The sequence below is a fragment of the Dendrobium catenatum genome, unplaced genomic scaffold, assembly GCF_001605985.2.
Source record: "Dendrobium catenatum unplaced genomic scaffold, ASM160598v2 fragScaff_scaffold_1196, whole genome shotgun sequence".
Classification (NCBI taxonomy): domain Eukaryota; kingdom Viridiplantae; phylum Streptophyta; class Magnoliopsida; order Asparagales; family Orchidaceae; genus Dendrobium; species Dendrobium catenatum.
This window is the reverse complement of record NW_021319658.1, coordinates 145,198-166,178: the sequence shown is the minus strand read 5'-3', so window position 1 is coordinate 166,178 and position 20,981 is coordinate 145,198. Positions and strand designations below refer to the sequence as shown.

Sequence of the window (20,981 nt, the reverse complement as noted above, 5' to 3'; positions counted from 1 at the left end):
TTAAAAGAATTTTGTTCTATTAAAAGCTGTAATTTGGCATTTGGTTAGAATTTTGTACGTTGAGGTAGTCTTAATCTTAAGACTGGGCCCATAACATCCAAACAATATATAAAGCGGTGAGAAGAGCTGGCCAAGCAATAATAATAAATACAGTCGCATATAGCTAACAAATAGCAATAAAGTGGTAACTGGCAGTTCAAACCACCATCCAAAAGCATTAATTAATATTAACTAAGCAGTTCGCTCTTATTTTCTTTGTGCCATTAGATGTAGTTTATCCATATTTTTGTTTCTTCATTTGGGGGACAAATTTTTTATTGCTTTATAAAATAAATTTTTAGTACAAAAATTAAATTCTCTTTTTCGAAAAAACTGCTTTAAGAATCAATTTTTTTTTGGACGAGTAAACACTGTTCAAAGCCAGTTAAAACCTCGGTCGACCTAAGCAACCCGCACCAATTTACCCAAGCCAACGATTAAGACCGGAACTACCGTCAAGGGGATTTGAACCCAGCACCTGGGCTTTGCCCAGCTGGTTTTCCACCACATGGAAACAAAGTTTTTTTTTTATTTTTCGGACATTTAAGCCATTTAAGGCAAACTCAAACACACAACGCATACACATAGACTCGAATCTTAGACCTCTTAGTTGGAAGCCTAAGCTCTCAACTAATAGGCCAAGGAGAGTTGTGTCTCAAACAAAGTCTTAATAGAGATCTTAAAAGACAAAAAGCTGCAACTGCAGCGTATGAAACATGTGAACTAATATTCTTGGAACATATGAAATACTATTGTAGATTATTAATATGTACGCCTACTAGCTTATGTTATAACTAAAATAACAGTGCTTCTTATGTGACAGCTTTTTTAATACTTTTTTATTTATTTCTAAAACAACTTTTAATATAAAAATTTCTAATTGATAATATTTTTGTGCCAAGCCCCTCCTATGGAGTAATTATTACGTCTGGTCAAATCGAAACGTATCTGAATGTATACCGAGCAATACCAAGTGCTCAATACCGAATTTCAAGTAACGTGACGCGTAGTTATTAGTCTATGAACGCGTTCAGTGATCGGACGTAATAATTGCTCCCTCCTATGGGGGTGATAGTGAATATATACTCCTATTAAATAATAATAATAATAATATTTTGTACTAAAAAAATTACTTCAAAAAATAATAAGAAAATTATTCCAAATAAAATATTAGGCTTGGTGGACAACTTTCTTTTTTGCTTCTTAAAGCAACTTCCTAGTACTAGAAAGCTGTTTTAAAAAGCAATAAAAAAACCGTCCCAAACGAAACTTTAATCTAAACAATTAGATTTAAGTTGAAATTCTGAAAATAGTGTTGATTGAATAAAAACATTATCACACTTGACCGGTTGAATAAAAGCATCCTCAATCATGCAACTAAAAATAAAATGAGTAGCCATATCTCATCAGCAGGGATTCCTCATAGGCATCAAACTCTTCTAGCAAGCTGGAAGAAAATTAAGAGCTCTAAATTTCCGCTAATCCATGGAAAAATAAAAGAGACGTAGCTTTAGCACTGTAAAATGACTATGCTACGGCAATCAATATTAAATAAGTTGAAAGACCAGTATCTTATTCATTAAGATGAGATTATTTCTTCAAAATAATAAATTTGAAGAACATATTTTAAAATTGATCACTCACAAATCTAAATAATAAAAATAATAATAATATCATTAAAAGTTAAAAGAATATATAGTCACATCATGAATTCCACTAAAAAAAATAATAGGTTCAGATTTGATGAGTGCTACTGTGATCCAAATAGAGAAAAAAAAAATAAAGAAAACTAAAATTTAATTAATTTCCTAAAAATCATGATATGATGCAACAACAAAAATACACCCACAAAGAATTACTCACAAAGAACCCATTAGAACTGAAGCAAACAGAGGCAAAAAGACCAGCAAAATAATGTAGCATAAAATGCTGGGAACAAATTTCATCTTCATGAACAAGGGTGGTCATACTCAAATGACTTCATCACAGTGCTAAATCAAAGATTTCCATGAAGCAAAGATTTTTAGTCACACAGCAACAACTGGTTCCTGCTGAACAAATTTATCAAGAAATTTAGAGTATGTGAGCAATCAAATGAAATCACCATTTTTAGCAAAGCAAATTACTGGGCAGGTCACTTTCATCAAAAGATATTACAAGATATCCATGAATAAAATCAAATCAAAGCATTTGTCGTCTTCAGCATTGCATAATATTCGATGCACAACAAAGTTGACGCATGCATATCAAACAATTCTTAAAAAGCAACTCTCAACTTAACACAACCTTGAATTCTTTCGTTCTCTCTCTTTTTGAAATTTTGATTCCGCCACTCCTAAAACATAATATCACTGTATAACCTACTCATGTTCTGATCAAGTTTTTACTAAAAAATAAGGTTGGGTCAAATCAATTCAATTAAATTGAGTTAGTTTAATTATATAGGCTGATAAATTTGGGACCACGATGTAGGCTTAAAACTGAAATACAACAAAAACAACAACCACATCAATCTTTTATCCTACTATGTGGGAACAATTATATGAATCCTTTTCTCTATTGTGCTTTGTTGAGAGTCAAACTCTTATTTAAATCTAATAAAAAAAATCATTTCTAATATTTTATAACCAAGTCTTTTTAGATCAATCTCTTCATTTCTTAAAAAAAGCTAAATATAATACATCTACACTTCTAACTGGGTCATCGAAAGGCCACCATTTCATGTGACCAAGTCATCTAAGGCGACTCTCTCTAATATTATCTTCCACTGGAACTACTCCAACCTTTCCATGTATATGCTCGTTTCGTATCCTAGCTCTAAGAATAAAGTCACTTATCCACCTAAGCATCATCATCTCTGCAAAACTTAACTTAATATTATGCTTCTCTTTTAATGGCCAATATTCTGCACCATAAAGCATTGCAGTTCTCACCACCATCTTATAGAATTTTTCCTTAAGTTTGAGGGGGACTTTCCTATCACACAATAAGCCCGATGCATTCCTCCACTTCAACCATCCAACTTGAATTCTACTAATAATATCCCCATCAATTTCACCATCACTCTGAAGTCTGAACAATAGACTCAAGATATCTAAAATGTATACTCTTATTAATGACTTGATCGTCCGAAGTCGCAATCCCCCCACTAGATTAATTACTACTAAAATTACACTCCATATAGTCGGCTTAAAACTGAAATGACTGAGTAAAATCTTCAATTGGGGACAATTTTCACCAAGTTTTCTTAACCCTCAAACTATTATTGGTAGGGCCGTACTCTTTACAATCATGTTGCAATCATGTTGGGCAATCATATAAAAAGAATCAATGTCAAAAAAATTTAATAAAAAACGATAAGCATTGTAAGGTGGCTGTAATACAAGTCTAGCATGTGAAACATGGAGTTAATATACTAAAATTTAGTATATGTGCAATTAGATATTTTACTGAAAAAGGACTAAAGTCCATGGCCTATGATCTTTAAATTCTTAGTTGGTAATGACAAACACCATAATTTTGAAATGTTAATCCCCTATCACTTTCCGTTCTAAAGTACGAAACATAATATTCATAATTGAGCAAATGTAATTTGCAATATATCATAACCAAAAATCATAAGTTTTTTTTAGAAAGACTCACCTTTGCGGTCAAGTTTGACACTGCAAATTGAAACTTCTCTTTAGTTTTGGAACTAGCAACATGACCAACCCTTGCCACCTTACCAAATGCACCATTCAACCAACTTGTTCCAGCTATCACATACCTGCCAATGCAGTTAACAAATAAATTCAACAGCATGTCCTATTTGGGAAACTATAGTGGCGCGCTCAAAGTAATATTGTTCAGATAACAGCAGTACACTAGTAAGACATAGCTCTGCAGAATCTCCAATAGGATAAATACAAGAAGTTCATAAGATCACTGGTAGGATGCATTTTTTCTTCAACTTAGGGTTCATTTGGGGAAGCAATAACTTATTATAAAGGTAGTTGTGGGGATATTGTGAGGGAATTTTTTTTTAAAAAACTAGGTAGGTAGTATAAATATTTTTCCTTTAAAAAAATATGACAACAACTTTCTTAGAGCCACTGCTCTTATAAATCGGGTTGTAATTAAACAACTTCTCACCAAAAATATTTCTGCAGCAAGAAAGAAATATCAATATAGAAGTGCGGCAGCAAGTCCAAAAAGCAAAGCAATTAAAAAGCTGCCCCGACCAGACCCTTAAAAGCAACTATTGTGGTATATAAGAATTTAAAATATAAGTTAGATACCCTGCAAGGAGAAAAAAAAAATGCATAAAAAAGGCAGAATAATATTTTTAAAAACTTAAGAACCAGGAATACCAAAACCCTAATTCATTTCATACATGAATAATTCCAGGCATCTATAGCAAACCATAAAACTCAAAGTAAACCTAATCATTAAGTACAAAACATTTTGAAAAGTATCGTTATCTACATGTAAAATTAATAATAGATCGAAACAGCTTTTAATGGCCATGCCATAGGTTAAATTCAGAGAAGAATGCGTCACAGGTAGAAAAATAATTTTACTCTGCTAAAGCAGTTTTAAGAAAGAGGGCTAAAGAATCAAGAGAAGCACCTATTGGTTTTGACGGCTGTTCCAGTATCAGTCAACTTTTGTTCTGCTACAGTTATGACAGCCATAGTTTTATCAGACACGTGCAGCCTTTGATCCACGGATTTCACTTTTTCATTAACTGCTGATATTCCTAGTGTGAATTTCTCTGATAGGCCAACTCTTCTATCAAAAGAAATTACTCTGGCTGATGCATTAGCTGACAACTGGTGTTTCTCATCAAATGCTTTAGCTTTGTTTAAAGCATCTTGTCTAAATGCAGAGCCCTTTGCCAATATACCTGTCACCACATCATGAGCCTTGTCGACATACACATTTCGATTACCATAGTTACTTGTAGTCTGCAGTAATACACTATATCTTTAACGCAATCAACATAATAAGAGTATTAAGCAACAATCACAATAAAATGAGAGAACATTTTGCTGAAGTTTAGAGGCACCTCAATTGGTATGGAATTTTGAAGTGAACTTACTGGCTCTTCTATGACTATAACTTGCTGTATGGAATTATGAGTTAAACAATCTGAAATCAATTAGAAATAAGAAATTAGTGCAGATTCAAAAACTAGGATCATTTACCTCATGAATCTTGGGAACATAGTTGATTACGGATTTTATGGTCACCGTCTGGTCCACTATCGTAGCGCCCTATAAAACAGGCAAAAAGAACTTGTTAATAAACAAGAAGCCTTGCATATTGACTAAGCAGAAAGTAGGAATAAACAAAGTTCCCCATTCAAAATTATTACAGTCAGCTTGGAGCCAACTATTTAGGTTGAACTCAATGAATCCTTCAGCAGTAAATGTGCTCACAGTTTCAAAGGTTCACTCGGACAAGTATTCATACAGACAATGCCATGGCACATCGAAGCACAGCATCCTAGCCATTCTACCAGCACTAGCTGGCAAACACTGCAAAATTCTACCATCATCCTTACAATCCCATTGATCCATAGATCCTCATATTAAATTAGTTTTTCTACCTGAAGATGGCTTCTACCATCTGCTTTACAGTAGCTGGTATGCTGTTTTTGCTTTCTGCTTTGGTAAATGCAGCACACAAAGGCTGCTCCAATGTATTGGACAGCAAGCAGGATGCCTTTGCTTTTGTTTCTGTTCAGCTGTTCATAGCAAACAGTTTTGCTGTTTTAGCTCTTGCTGTAGAAGTTTTCTCTTACCTCTGTTTTAAGTTATCACTTAGCAGCAAGCCAAGTAGCTGAATTCCCTTCCAGATTGCAGTGCTGGCAATTAGATTCTCTATTTTTTTTACTGGACTAGAACAAAAACCAAAACAGCGCTGCTTGGAGTTTTAACGACAGCGAAAAAGCAAAAGCATTCTATTGTTTTCCCTTCTGTCCAGCTTTTGAATATTACATGGTTCAGCCCAGCGCTTAACGCCCCCCCTGGAAACAGCAGCAGTTTGAGGTGCTGGAGTTTTCAAATGAGATGCATGGAGTGGGCTACTTAAGAATCAAATGGTTTCAGGTGATTTCCAGCACAAGGCAAGAGCAGCTGGGGGACTTGGATGGTTGCAGCCATTGATGTGATGGGGTAGTTTGGCGGGAGGAGAGGGAAGAGAAGGAAGAGGAAGGATTTGGTAGTCATTAATAATTATTGCAGAAAAAACTAAGTAGGCAATTACAACGGGGCATAACATAGAACCAATTTCTAAAAAACCCTACAAAAGAGGGAACCTTATTGACAAATAACAACCTTATCCAAACAAGTTTAAGAATTTGAAATCGATGCCATCCTATAGTAATTTTAAATAATATCCAGCAATCCAACTTTTGGAGCTTTGACCTCTCTCAAACGATATCCGACTAACGATTCATCACACCTATATATTTTAGGTGAAATCCACTTCAATCTCAACTGTATGATCTATCCATACAGTCAACAATTTTCTTCGAGAGTTTCGACCGTTAAAAGCTCAACACACATCTCTTTAATCATTCCACGATCTAATATACAAATTACAATCACATGCAACTTGATTGATCCCCTATTAGATTTGATCCACTCACCAAAAAAATTCTCATGGTCATGATCAACTAGATTACGCCTTGTTCTTTTTTAACTTTTCACTATCATCAACTCATCATAATTAGCAATATCCCAAATATTTGGGCTAGCCTCAATGCTACAAATGGAGATGACATCATAAAAAAACAGCCAGATTCCATCAGGTTTAGCACTGTTATCCATTTCAACACTGGGCCAAACCAATGCTGAAAAGTCAAAGAAATTGCTATCAGCTCATGACATATTCATTTTAAATAGGATTTCACGCTTTTTGTCGCTACATTATAGCTTATTCATTATTTGACAGAAAAATCATAAAAAAATATATTTTAAAATCACAGTTGTACTCTACATTTACTGCAACTGTACAAATAAGGGGTTAAAGCACAAGGTTTTGTTAATCACATAACACAAAACAATAGGCGAATGCAGTTCATAGCCAGCAGAACAGTATTAATATATTATGACACGGAGGAACTTGAATAAAAATACATAAATACTTAGGGTTAATGGCTTCCGTGTTTCAAAAATCAATAATCACATGGACCGTGGAGCAAATTCCTAATAGTTTCCAAACAAAAGATTTCACATACTTCAGACAGAACTTTCGTCATAAAAGAGTAGGTAACACAACATAAAGGAATAGATAGATCTTACGAAAACATGAATAATACAGATGAAAAACGGCTACAAATACAATGCAATAAATGGAGAGCAATTTAAGAACCATTCATGCTCCTGCACAACACAACTAATCAAGATAAAAAAAAGAGAGGAGAGTATGTACCGACAACAGAACTGCTATCTCGGCTGATTTCGATTCCTTAAACGTAACGAACGCAGTCCTAGAAACTCCAACACCATTCCTTCAAACATGAAACAACACCAAACATTAGCGTATTTAACGAAAATAAAAAAAGCCACTCCATACCGATGTAGAACAGAAACAAAAGAACACGAAAGCAATCAAAAGAAATCAAAAGCGAGCGCCGATTAAAGAATCCAACCACCGGATCTCGACGTCCTCGATGTCGCCGGAAAAGGAAAAGAACTCCCGGATCTCCCTCTCTCCCGCAAGATCCGAGACGTTGCCCACTTGGACCGTCCGCGTCTGCCGGAATGAGCAAATTGTGAAGAAAATACCAAAGAAGTATGGAACCAAGTCAAGATATAACTAGGTGACAAACAAATTTCACAAGGTTTCGAGAGCCACCGCCTCACCAGCATTGTTCTCTGAATCTTATCTTCTCTGTTTCTTCTCCGAATCCTCTTCCTCTGTTTCTCGCCGCCCTTCACTTCCGTCTTTTTTTCTCTGTCTCTCTCCTCTCCGTCTCATCCGCGGTTCAAACTCCTTGGAGCCTTTAAGAAGGAAACGAGTTTAGCCAACATCGGGTCGAAACTACCCTTGAAGGTAGTTAATATTGATCGTTGGTTAGAAGGGTAAAACAGGGAAACGTTATCTTGTACAGTTCAGGTACTCGACCGCTGATTACCTGTATTGGGGCGGCTTTGGCATTATGCTGAGCCTCCGGAGCAGGTTAGGATATGAAAAATGAGAGCTCTAGTCCGTCCAATTATGATTTAACAGCTGTGATCGTTCCTGGATCGACCACGCGACCTCGTACGCAGACATTCCGGGTCTGACTGGGCACGCCAATTTGGACATTTGTTAAGGAGAATAATTTTAAGAAACTAATTCTGATTTGTTGGTTAAGAGTTTTGATTAAGATGTCCTAAGTTGATATATGTGTGAAATATCTCAAAAGAAAGGAGAATAATCTTTTTACTTTTATTTATTTAAGTTTTGTTTGAGATAAATGTCTAAGGCTTTGTTTGAGACGATTTTCTTGCAGCTTCTTAAAGCAGCTTTTTAATATAAAAAATAAATTTTTTATACTAAAAAGTTGTTTTAAGAAGCAATAAGACAGTCATCCCAAACGAAGCATTAATGTTATCTAAATAGTTTTTTAGTATAAATTTTTAATTCAAAAATTTTTGTGCTAAGAAGTTGTTTTTAAAAACAGTAAGAAAGTTATCCTAAACGAAACCTTAACATTTGTTTGGACAGCTTTCTTACTGTTTCGCTTTTTAAACTACAATCACAATTATTATTTAGGCACTATTTGTTTAAAACGTTTAAAAATTTTAAGCTAGATAGCTGCTTTCTACAACGGTTTCAAAGAAAATTATTTTCACTGCAACAACTTTATAATCACATTTACAAAATGCTATAGTCGTCCCAAACGAACTCTTATAGGACAACTCATAATTTAATTTTAAAGAAATAATGATCAAAATGATCTACTGATTTTTTTATGAAATATAAAATGATCTTCAACTATTTAAAAATCTCATTTTAATATCACTTTGGAACAACTTTCTTACTACTTTGTTTTCAAATCACGATCATAATTAGTTATCTGCTAATCTCTCGTTGCTTTGAAAAAATCTCTATACTAAGAAGCTATTTCTTATAACAACTTTAAAAAAATTTATTTTTCCTAGACAACTTTATAAATCGCCTTTAAGTAAAAAGTTAAAATTTTAAAATTATAATCATCCAAACCAAATCTTTTATATAGCGACCTAAATGATCATGCAAAAGTCAAGATAGGCTTCGTTTGTGAGAGCTTTCTTGCTGCTTCTTAAAGCAACTTTCTAATAAAAAATTTTAAATTTTGTACTAGAAATTTGCATTAAGAAGCAGTAAGAAAGCCATCATAAACGAAGCTTAACTTAATACTTAATATAGTTGATGACTAATTTGATAATTAAAAAAATTATAGTATAATTTTGACTTTTTTCTCAATCTTTTGATGACTAATGATGAATTAAGATTAACAGGAAATAAATCAAATAAAATATTATTACATAATCTCCAATCTCCAATCTCCATCATCAACAAGCTTACTTGATGATTATGACTTGTAACCTTATCATTAATGACTAATTAATCTGACTGTTAATCCACACAAAGGGGAATATAAAGTTGGGAACATACCCACCGCTGTTTGTCCGGGTGGTGAAGAGTCGGCTAGGCAAAGCCTAGATCCCTGGTTCGAATCCCTTGACAAGCAGTGAAAACCTTAAGTGTTGGCCCGTGTAAATTGGTGTGGATTGCATGCTAGATCGATCGGGATTTTCACTGGCCTAAGAACAGTGCTCCCTCGTCAAAAAAAAAAAAAAAAAAAAAAAAGAGGTTAAGGGAACATTCATTTTATATTTACAACCGTAATTTTTTAACATAGCTCGAAAATTTTTATGGCTTATTTTGTGACAGCTATTGGTGGCAGCAAAATAATATTGTAGGTTCAGTGGAGAACATGGGGCAAGTGGGTTCATTGAATAACAGGCATTAAATAGGAGAGAATTTAAGAATGGACAAATTATGTCGGCAAAAAATTAAATGGATATGGTATATTTTAAGCTTTATGATATTTATTGATGATTAAATAAATTTGTTATTTTTTTAATTAGTTTTGTTATGCAAAAATAAATTATTCGGTCAAATATGGATCTCGATGTAATTTTTAAATTAGATGCAAGATTATTCAAATTTTGATTTAAGCAAAGTTATGGTAGAACTAAAAGATTCGATGAGATAATCCAACGACAAAAAAAAAAGTAATATAATTATAGTCTAATAGGCTCAAATTAAACACTTGAAGTATAATTAAAAATTTTATGACATTAATTAGAAGATTAAACTATTTTAGAAAATGAGCATCTCAATGAAAGTAATTCAACAAGTGCATGATCACTCAATTATTGCCAGCAATTGTAGTCCCCTAACTCATGTTGCTTGATCACCATCGTACAATCTTTATTGTTTGACTATGATCTTACTAAAACTATTACCTAACCTATGTTATCCGAACATCATCATCTAATCTCTGTGCAACCCGTTATGATCTCTTTAACATTCTCGTCTGATTACAATTTTTTCAACATCTTCGCCCCAAGAACGCTATTCTTTCTTTGCTCACTACATGCCACAAAAATCCTATGGAAGTCAGCAAAAACTCCATTTCAAAAAATTATCATACAATCTCTAGTTCCTCAATGTTTCTAAGATTAATCTTAGATGAAGTACATATTCCTTATAAGACTGTAGGTACACCAAAATATCATCAATAAAAATAATAAAAAACTAATACATATATTCTTTCAACACCCTATACATTAGGCCACTAAATACATATGGTACATTCATCACATCAAATTCATACGGCCCATATTGAGTATTGAATGTTATAGTAATATTATTTCTCTATGCAATGTAAGTCAATATCATATACGAAATACACTATTATATGAAATGCATAAAATCTAAACATTATTCATTTACTTAAAAAAATGACAACTATCAATCCACCAAGTAAAATTCAATAATATTATGATCAATATTAGAAAAAAATATATTTTTTATCAATATGAGGAGATTAAATACATCAAACTCAAAACCATTGAAAATGCTCCAAACCCCTTTTCTCTCTCATCATCTCCTCTACATTTTTCTCTCATTCTTCTTTACCCGACAAGCTAAGAGAATTAGAGGGAGGGGGAAGGCTTAGTGTTAATATAATATATATGATATTTAGTGCCTAATGGCGAACGCTCCAATGACTTAAGCGTCATAATGCTGCATGTAAAACAACACCACACCATAGCACCAACTCAACGCCACTACGTCGAATTATTTTAGAAATTCTAGAGAGCTTAATGACACAATAACGCTTTCCCGGTGCTTCTCATCACCACTACACCCACAAGAACAACGCTGCAACGCCCTTGTTCAAATTTTTCAAATTTTTATCTAAAATTAATTTCACAATTTTCAAGGTATTACAAATAACATGTTCATGTTCAATTAGTTTAGTCATGTGTGGTCTATGTTAAGCTCAAATTTAGCAAGAATTTGTTTAAAAAATACTAAGCTTTAGCCTTTTTAAATAAAAAATTAATATTTATTTATAACAGACCCCAAATTGTATAGGTTCTCTTTCCATACTTGAAAATTATAATTATTATGCTACTTGTGCTCTATTCTTAGCCAAACAGAGACCAATTGCATAAAATGTCTCAATTATATATCTTCCAAGGGTCTGATTGAGACAACTAATAAAGTGCTAAACCATCTACGTTGCGGCCGCAGATTTTTAAATGCACGCATCTCAAAGCTTACAATTGGGTAGCTTAACAGCGCGGATCTGTGTCCAGAAAACGATGAAAACCGGGCACCTTGTACAGGAGAAATTAGCTGGATTGTCGCCAGCTTCTTTTCTATTTATTTATTTGCATTTGTTTGGTGACAAAAAAATAAAACTTGAGGTTCAGATGAACAAAAAGGCTCATAATTCCTATGAACCAAATGTAATAATATATCATGAGGTCAATAAATTTATGAGATTTATTTTAGATGAAATAGATAATCAATTGACTCCTACTCATGTAATGCATACATTAATAAATTTTAAAATTGTCTATTATTAGACTCATCTAAAAAATAAATAAATAAATTTAAAATTCATCCCCAAAAATTTTTGATCATAATAGCTTTCTCCATGCTTTCTAAAGCAGCTTTCTAGTACAAAAATTTCGAATTCAAAAAATTTTTATATTAAAAAGCTGATTTAATAAGCAATAAGGAAGTTGTCCCAAACAAAACCCAAATCAAATATCATAACTACAAGTGCAATCTAAGGTATTTTACATGAAATGTGGGAGAATAAAAAAGATTTCAAGGTACTCCCTCTGAAGGTGTTTGATTCCAACATTTATGTTTCCTCTCTCCATAGCAAGAAGGAATTCAGAATTTGTATAAAAGAATTTACAAACAGAATAATCTACAGATAAGAATAGCCTGACTCCTTGTTGATGATGGTGGAGAAGTAGCCGTTGAAATTAAGATTACTCCAGAAACGATAAAGGCTGAATTCACGGTGTTTTGGCGATTTGATATACAGAAGGTATAGTTCTTTGAGGTTCTTCTTAAAAGAAGTATTTACAGTGGATACCTGCATCATTAAACAGAAGGAAATGAGAAAATATAGATGGAGGAATGAACTGAGATCATCATAATCACCAGTCATATCGCAAATACTACTAAACTTATCATTTTTCAGTATACTAATCACCTGATTTCCAATAACAGATTCTCTAAAATCCTTTCGGTTTCTATGTAGCTTTCCAAGTTTCATAGCTAATCTTTTCTTACCAATCTAACTGATGACTACAAGCAGTTCATCCCAACATTACTTATTTCAGCTTTTAATAATTACGTAATTAACAAATGTCAACTCAGTTAAATAATCCAGTTGAGCAAATTTCTTGCAGCTTGTATATCTTTTTACTCGCCATTTACAAATATTAATATGGAACATCTTCACGAACACAGAAATTCTGATTGTTTAAGATGATAAATTTGTTTTCAAAAGTAATGGTTTAATTGTTAAACATTATGTGTGGGAAAACAAAATCATTACTGATACCTCATGCAAAAAATATCTTGATCGGGCACGAAGCTCGAGGCAAAAAGCTAGCCGGAAACTTCAAAAATTAAATCCGGGAGCACCTGAACTCCGATTTCAGCGAGCTTACAGTCAAACTGAGCGTCTCGGAAATACGAACCCAACGACACCAAGATCAACCCAATCCGAGCCCAAATGAGTCCGAATCAAGGGCTCAAAGCGCTGTTGGAAGGTTCAAACCGCAATTTGAGTTACCAAACGGTCTCCGATTTTGACGAGCTTATACTCGAATCGAACGGCTGGACGAGACGAATCCAACGAGCCCAAGATCATCAAATTTTGACATCAATAAGGCCTTCAAACGTCCAACGAACGGTGCTTGATCAAAGGATTCGATATCGGCCGTCCATTCAAACCACTCCCAATTCGCCCTTGATCTCACGCCTATTTACGGGCTATGCCACTCCAGAAAAACTATAAATAGAGCCCTCATTCACATCAAGCTAAGGCCTTCTCCCAAGGAAGGGTCTCATTTGTAATCGACTGCAAATACTAGTGGATTCGTTCAAACTGGGCTAGGCCCCGTGGTTTTTCCCCTTTTACAGGGGTTTTCCACGTAAAAATCTTGGTGTCTCATAAATGCTAGACCCTCTCTCCTTATCTGATTGCGTGCCGGATTTTCGTAATATGTTAAGACGTCAAATATGATATTTCTCTACCGCCGCGAATACTCCTGGACGCAACAGTTACAATCAAGGGTCTTATGGGATTCGAAATAGGATTAATACCTCTTGCAATACCCCTACAGAAAAACAAATGAAGAATGAGGATCCAGAAAGCCAGCCATAAGATGGTGTTTTCTATCAAGAAAACAAATCATATTTACATAAGCTCTGATGACAATGAGATATTCAAGAGTGAAAGCTCTCTTGCGCAGGTGAATTATCCCATACACTTAAAATATCTGGATTCCTTTTTTAGACAAGAATGAACTACCAGTCCACAGATATCACAAATACGAAGTATTCTAAGGGGCTCATTTGACTGATTGTAAATAGAAACCATGCTTTCAAAAAAAATGATTTTAATTTTTATTCTTTTTGAGTATGAAAATAAAATCAACATTTTTGAAGGAGCTTTGAGAAGATCTGTGCTGTTTGAAAGTAAAGTTGTCTGAATACGTCCAATCAAATCACGACTTAACAAACTTCATTGTTTTTCGAGAAAAGATTTCTAACTTCAATCAATCAACTGATCCCTTAGTGGAAAGATAGCAAATTTCAAGTACCAATCACTCAATATAAAAAGAAAAAGTCAACCTTGTGATCTACAGTGAAACGGAGGTGTTCGTTTGAAAGAAAAAAAAAAAAAAAAGAAAAGAAAATCATTAATCATTATTTAAGAATAATATGCTTCACACTATAATCAATCTTTCGGCCCATGCCAAGAAGTATGGCCACCCCTGAAGGATGATATCCAAAAAAGTAAAATGGACGGTCATTCACTACCAGATGATGAGTACAACAAGAAAAAGATGGATAAAGTATAAGATCACCTGAGTAAAATCTATCTGAGAACGCAAATATGATTCATCTTTTTCATGCAAATGATCAGAAAACCTATTGCCAGAGAAGCACAAGCGGAAGTCCAATGCACATTGCAAAATATTCTTGATAATTGTAGCTACTTCTTTGGCATCATCAGACAAAAAACATCTAAAAAGAAAAGAAGAGCAGCAATTAGAACGAAGGACCTAAGAACATTGCAAAATATGTAAAATTTCAGAAGAAATATTCTTAAAATTCCATAAAAGAAGGAAGTTATCGTTTATATTTCTTTTTATGAACAATAGAGTAAATAAGAGAAGAAGAAACAAGTAGACAAAAAAATAATTGAAAAATAATTACTAATGGTATCCATAATATATTTCCCTTTGTAGTTAAGCTGGTCGACAAGAGCTTTAATAAGAACCATGAAGATACATCAATCTCCTCAACCCAAGCTGAAGAACATTATCATTTATCAATAATATATTACCAGCGGTTAAGGGTAAATTGCTCCTCATACGCCTGCTTAGGGCCCTGGGGGGAGCATAATATTGATATTTTCCATTTCAAAGCTTTTGATATTAATCTCAGCAAAATTTTGACATTTTCCATGTCGCCTATCCCTATCTTTGATCATCATGCTCAAATTATTAAAGTTCGCTCTCTAAATGTGAGTTTCAGGGGATCAAATTTGGGCTGAAATAGATAATAACATATTTTAGAAGAAATATCCAAAGAAAAGAACATTACGTCTATCACTCCATCTCTCCCTGCCAATAATTCTTTATGCTTCCTATGGATTCAAATTTGTCCTCGGATGAAAGTTTGACTCTATCGGCGAGTCTAACTAGGCAGATAAAACAAGAGAAGAGGAGAATGAGTAACTGAGTAAGAAGAAGAACTCTAGAATTAACTACTCTTTGTGAATAATGAAAATAACATAATGTCCAAAAGATATATTTCAACTCCTTATTCATATGGTTGAAAGAGCTGCAGAAGATACCACATTTAAAAAATAATAAATAATATATGATTAGACGGTTACAAATTGCAACAGAATAGTCTATAATGTGTATACATAGATAGTCATATCTGATGTGGCTGTGAATGCATCCGGTGAGTGCTCCTACCCAATGCCTGTTGGGCAAGTTCCTCAGGCGAGTTCCCTAGACATGTCATCTTAGAGACTATTCAGAGCGAGTTCACTCAAGTGAATACCTTAGGTGATTTCCTTTGAGGTAAGGACTTTAGCATGATTGATGAATTATTATTATGGTATTGGTAGGTGCACATCTCATGTATTTTGGATGAGGGGTCCTTTGAGAGAGAAGATTCTTTCTTTAAGATGATTATCATAAGGTGAGTACCTCCATGGGTCGAGCTCTATCGAGGCGAGTTCCTCCCTTAGTCAAGCATGTCTAGGGTGTGTGCTTTGTAGTTCGAGCTTCTCAACGGTGAGCTTCACTAGGGTCGTATAAGTCTCCTCCTCTACTGGTTTGGAAACGTTCTAGCAAGCAATCATTGAACTCCCTCCATCTCCGTATGGGTCGTCATTGGTCCCTCCACTGGTACTAAGCCAAAGCCTTCCCCTCCAAACATAGGCCTTTTACTGCAATCTCTCATCCTCTGTCAAATCGTTGACGGCGAAATATCTCCCCATCTTGTAGATCCACCCATTTGCATCATCTCCCTCAAAGATGAGCATTTTCAGTTTCCTCGCTCTTGGATTGCCTCCATTTCCCCTGAATCCACCATAGCCTCCTATTCCACGAAGGGGAGGTGCTCCCCAAGTGTCCCAATTTTCCTTTATGGGCTCAAACCCAAATCCTTCTTAAAAATCCCCCCTCATCCTTTCAAAATCAACACCCTGATACTCATAATCCACCCCTCTTCTTGCGAAATCAATACCCCTTCGCTCATAACCGATACTCCTCTCCTCCCTAGAAATAGGTTCTAGCGGAGGCATCTTGTCTTCTCCCTCCACAATCTACACCTCTTGATTCTCCCCTCCCCTAAACAGATTAGGGTCCTCCTCTTCCTTGGCCGTCGGTGGCTTCCTTTGTTTCATACGTCGTCGTATTGGGTTTAGCTTCAAGCAACTTCTTCAGCATGTCTTCCACGACGGCAAACTTTCAATCCATCTTTTCATGGACGGATGCAAATTGGTTTTGAAAATATGAAAATTTTTCCACAAAATATGATTTCAGTTGGCCTACTTCTCCCTCCAACAATTCTACTTTCCTTCTGGCTATTGGTACCCTAGATCGAAGAGCTCTAATACCAATTTGTTAGAAAATGCTTGCAAAAATTCCTTTGCTGAATTATAACAATTTGTAAAAACAGATATTGAAAATCTATGGAAGGAAAAACTAGAAATTGAGCTTTGGATTGGAAGAAGATGAAGAAAAATTGCAAGATACAATGGATCTTCTATTGGAGAGAGAGATCCGTCTCTCCCAAATCTCTAGACACCACTAGAGCCCGCTCAAGAACACAAGAAACCCTTATTTCAGCAAAAATCATAGATAAAACTAACCCTAGACTCCCTCGAGCCTTCTTAATAAATTTATTAGATTAAAACCCAAAACTAGCCTTACTATTTAAATATTCCCTCCTAATCCCCCCCCAATCAAGCTTGTGTACCCCACATAACGTGGGCGGCAAGGAGGGCAGAACCCTCCTATTCTACCTTTCATAGACCTAGACAAGTCCTAGTTGGGCCGGATGTGAATCAACGTAGGAATTGCAATTTAGAAATTAAAATGAAGATAATTCAAGGCTTTGTCAACACAAATTTTATTGCCAACAAAAATAAAGGATTAAATAGTTCAAAACATAACGCGGGCGGCAAGGAGGGCGGAACCCTCCTATTCTACCTTTCATAGACCTAGACAAGTCCTAGTTGGGCCGGCTGGACCAATCCAAGATCCAGTCTAACAAAAGCCCATCTATTTTTGGAAAGAAGCACATTTGGGCAAAAACTGTTTGATGTAATTTTTTCTGATTTCTTAAAACAAAAAGGTAGAAACAATATAGTTCCAGGCATGGCCTTACATATTATATTTCACCTTTTGGGGAAAAAAAATCATTTCCCCGTTCCACTTTAAAATGCGGCCAAAATTCTCCCCCACAGTATGTAGCATGAGTGCATCATGTAACTAATACAGTGAGCTACAAGAGCTCTATTTTAAAAAAATTTCCGCTCTAGAGTTTCATACTCTGGTGTAAATGCTGCACTCTATGCTCAAAATAGATTGTGTAAAAACTTGGACATACTTCTAATTCCAAGAAGCGGGTATCACAAGGAATCTTCCAGCTGCATATTTTATAAACTGATAAGTTAGAGATCTATCTGCGTTACACTAGATGACGGAAATTTTGTGACGGTACCAGTAATAAAATTATGAATGAAACTGGAGTAAAACAAAGAATTATCTTCTGCTGACTCACATGTGCACCGCATCTGCGAGATAGAGCATGTGCACCGATTCCAAGTCTAGTATGTCCTTGACCTGAGTAAAAAGCAATGAATAATATATAATTTTCAGACGTTCACACAACAAAACTACAGATGAAACTAAAAAAAAAATCATTATAATGACAGATTAAATCATAAAGAATGTAAGCCAGTATCAGAATAAGCCCACATATCATTCGTCTTGCTTCTCCACCATTATTAAAATAAAATAAAATAAAACAGGAGAAATAATGAAAAATGAATTATAAATATCATTAGATAAATCGGTTTCACCAATCTTCTAAACATACTTGGTTATTTTATGAATATTTTTAATAACTTTTGGATCACCGAATTTCAAGATAAAAAAGAATTTCTATGAATTTTATATTTAAAACAAAACAATTGACATGATTACATTTATGACCTTAATATATTTAATTATAAAAATATATTCCATTTACAGAACTTATCAAAATGCCATTTCTTATCCTATTTCATTTTAACACAGAGGAGAAGAAAAATAGGGAAGAAAAAGAGAGTGGAAAGAGAGAAATTTAGAGTTTGAGGCTCGTAAAGCCATTTTTTAAGGTGGTTCCAGTTGAGAAAACTGTTTGTCTCAAGGTAGGCTATCGTTACCCTACCTCTGATCTCAATGACACTATTTTATTTTTATTTTCTTAATTTTAATTTGGTCAAAATTTACAAAACTGTGATATCTCAATTTTTAGTAAACTTCCACTTATGAGGACATTAGAATGAGATTTCGATGCGTCTACTATCGGAGGAATCGTAGATCAACGGCTACGATTCCGAGTCTATATTTATGATGCATTTATGTATTTCTTTTATTTATATTTCAGTTTTTATCATTGAACTCTTGTGAGGAATTTCTTTTAAGTTGTAGCCACGAGGGCATTTGAGTCTTTTATTTTCTCTTATTTTGAGACATATATATAGATGTCTTCACTATTGTATGAGTGTAATGATTGATTAATGAAAAATTTTCAGCTTTTGTTCTTCATCTCTTTGTGAGCTCTTGAGAGAAGAGAACCGTAGGAGAGGGCCAAGCAATACTCGTCAGCCGCCGGTAAAGGTCGGGCTCGCGGTTCATATCCTTTTATTTTTTATTCCTCCTATAACCACCAGCCATCTTGCCTCCAACCCCTACTGCCGACCACCTCATCCCTTTTCACCTCAAGCTGTCAGCCCCTCCTTCCATACCCCAAACCGACGGCTCCCTAGCCTCACCGTCACCCCCTCCCTCCACCGACCCTAAGCCGGCTCCTCAAGCCGTCGGCCTACCAATCCCAAGCCCAAACCGCCAGCCTACCCATCCCCATCCCTCTTGATTCCCCTTAAATTACACCATTACTATTTTCCTAATTTAGCCCATATATTATTTGGAAAGTTTTCTAATTCAAATTCAAATGAATTTGAATGTTAAATTCTTTCCTAAATAGCCTACACCTATTTTAGAAAGCCCCTTAATCACCTTAAATTTGATTCTCCAATCAACAATTAATACAAGGGTAACATACATCGAATATGGACACCCTTTTCCCCTCTTCCTTTGGCCGGCCCCCTCCCTCTCTTTTCTATCTCCAAGTAATTCTCCTCTCTCTATTAATTAATCCCATTAAACCCTCTCTTAAGCCACCGCCCCTCTCTCCAATCTCACTTAATTAATCCCCCATTAAGGGAGATTTGAATTTCAAATACTTCCCTCCTTTCCACCCTTGAAAATCTAAACTAAAATTTCATATTTCAAAATTGCTTCCTCTCTTTTCTCTAACCCTAAAGCTGAACTTGGAGGGGCCTCCCAAAGTTATGGCCGAACCCCCAAGCTCCTCTTCTTCCCCCCATCTCCTCTCTTCTCCCTCGCTTCACCTACATCCCAAGGAAGAAGAAACATCAACCCTTAGCCTACTTCCCCCATGAATGGCCGACCCTCATCCCAAGGAAGAAGTACATCAACCCTTAGCCTAATTCCCCCATGAATGGCCGACCCTCAGCACAATCATGGATTTGTGAATGATCTTCAAGGAAGAGTAGATATCCTTCGGTCTCCCTTCTTCAACCTTGACTTGGAGATCGACGACACCGTTAATAACTACGTCGACCGAATCCTTTTCACCTTGACGTCTGCCATTAAGGAACACCAGATCTCCGGACAGTGGCGAATCATTGGACATCCACTAACTTCTTCCTCTTCGGCTAACTTTTCGTTGAGCAAGACTGTAGACGTTCTCTTTCTTTTGACGGCATCTCTAGGTTGTTTGAAATTATTCTCCCGCTGACCCCACAATCAAGAGTGAAAGTGAGGAGAACTCGATATGAAATTTCTAATTGTTAAATGGTGGATTTTGTTATTTTTGCATCTAGTGTTACTACAATTTTTGTTCTTATTTTAAAATTGTTATGTTAATCTTTTTGTAACCGCATGCCAAAGCACAACTGCAACTAAGAAATCCTAGACTCTTATCTTGGTGAAACATTGAGTTTAAAATTATCAAAGATTAACAACTTATTATTAATTCTTAAGAAATTCTTGTTTCTCTATATGTTTCACATCATCCACAATGTAATTTTAATATGTTATAGTTATAATCATTCTACACATATTGAAATGAATAATTGAATTTCACCGGGTAAATTGATAGTTATGATTTTTTTTAAGTTAATGAATAGTTTATAGGTTTCTCCACATTTCATACATGATATTGACTTGCTTATAGAAAATAATATGATTGATATATGATAAATGTGACATTTACATGTAAACAAGAAAGGCCGGCTGTAAACACTATAATTAATATGGTTTGTTTATTAAAAC

At 34.9% G+C, this 20,981-nt stretch overlaps 2 protein-coding genes across 5 annotated transcripts in view; both read right to left on the bottom strand.

The window, feature by feature from the left end:
• Positions 1 to 1,737: 1,737 nt before the first annotated feature.
• Positions 1,738 to 8,053, bottom strand: LOC110095767 (binding partner of ACD11 1). Of its 2 annotated transcripts, none has more exons than XM_028698967.1 (8): positions 7,893 to 8,053; positions 7,679 to 7,782; positions 7,459 to 7,537; positions 5,226 to 5,294; positions 5,087 to 5,143; positions 4,648 to 4,985; positions 3,682 to 3,805; positions 1,738 to 2,090 (listed from the first exon to the last, which is right to left on the bottom strand). In XM_028698967.1, the coding sequence occupies exons 1-8, from the start codon at positions 7,896 to 7,898 to the stop codon at positions 2,067 to 2,069; spliced, it is 801 nt and encodes a 266-aa protein (XP_028554800.1). In that variant the 5' UTR covers positions 7,899 to 8,053; the 3' UTR covers positions 1,738 to 2,066. The 2 variants fall into 2 exon arrangements, with proteins under 2 accessions (XP_028554800.1, XP_028554801.1); XM_028698968.1 differs by having other exon boundaries at positions 1,738 to 2,087.
• Positions 8,054 to 12,303: 4,250 nt separating this feature from the next.
• Positions 12,304 to 20,981, bottom strand: part of LOC110095764 — a 48,611-nt gene continuing 39,933 nt past the window's right edge. Inside the window, exons 12-14 of one of the 3 annotated variants that reach the window (XM_020821426.2) lie at positions 18,139 to 18,200; positions 14,697 to 14,856; positions 12,304 to 12,688 (exon numbers count right to left, since the gene is read on the bottom strand). In XM_020821426.2, the coding sequence (XP_020677085.1) occupies positions 12,518 to 12,688; positions 14,697 to 14,856; positions 18,139 to 18,200 (393 nt within the window). In that variant the 3' untranslated portion in view covers positions 12,304 to 12,517. Of the gene's footprint in view, positions 12,689 to 14,696; positions 14,857 to 15,438; positions 15,532 to 17,964; positions 18,005 to 18,138; positions 18,201 to 20,981 lie in introns of those variants that run through there. The other 2 variants (XM_020821428.2, XM_028698966.1) reach the window with 2 other exon arrangements.

Coding starts and splice junctions, on each gene's coding strand:
- LOC110095767 (XM_028698967.1), bottom strand. Junction 5,144..5,225: donor ATGTTCCCAAGATTCATGAG/GTAAATGATCCT, acceptor AATTCCATACAG/CAAGTTATAGTCATAGAAGA. Junction 2,091..3,681: donor TGTCAAACTTGACCGCAAAG/GTGAGTCTTTCT, acceptor AAATTTGTTCAG/CAGGAACCAGTTGTTGCTGT.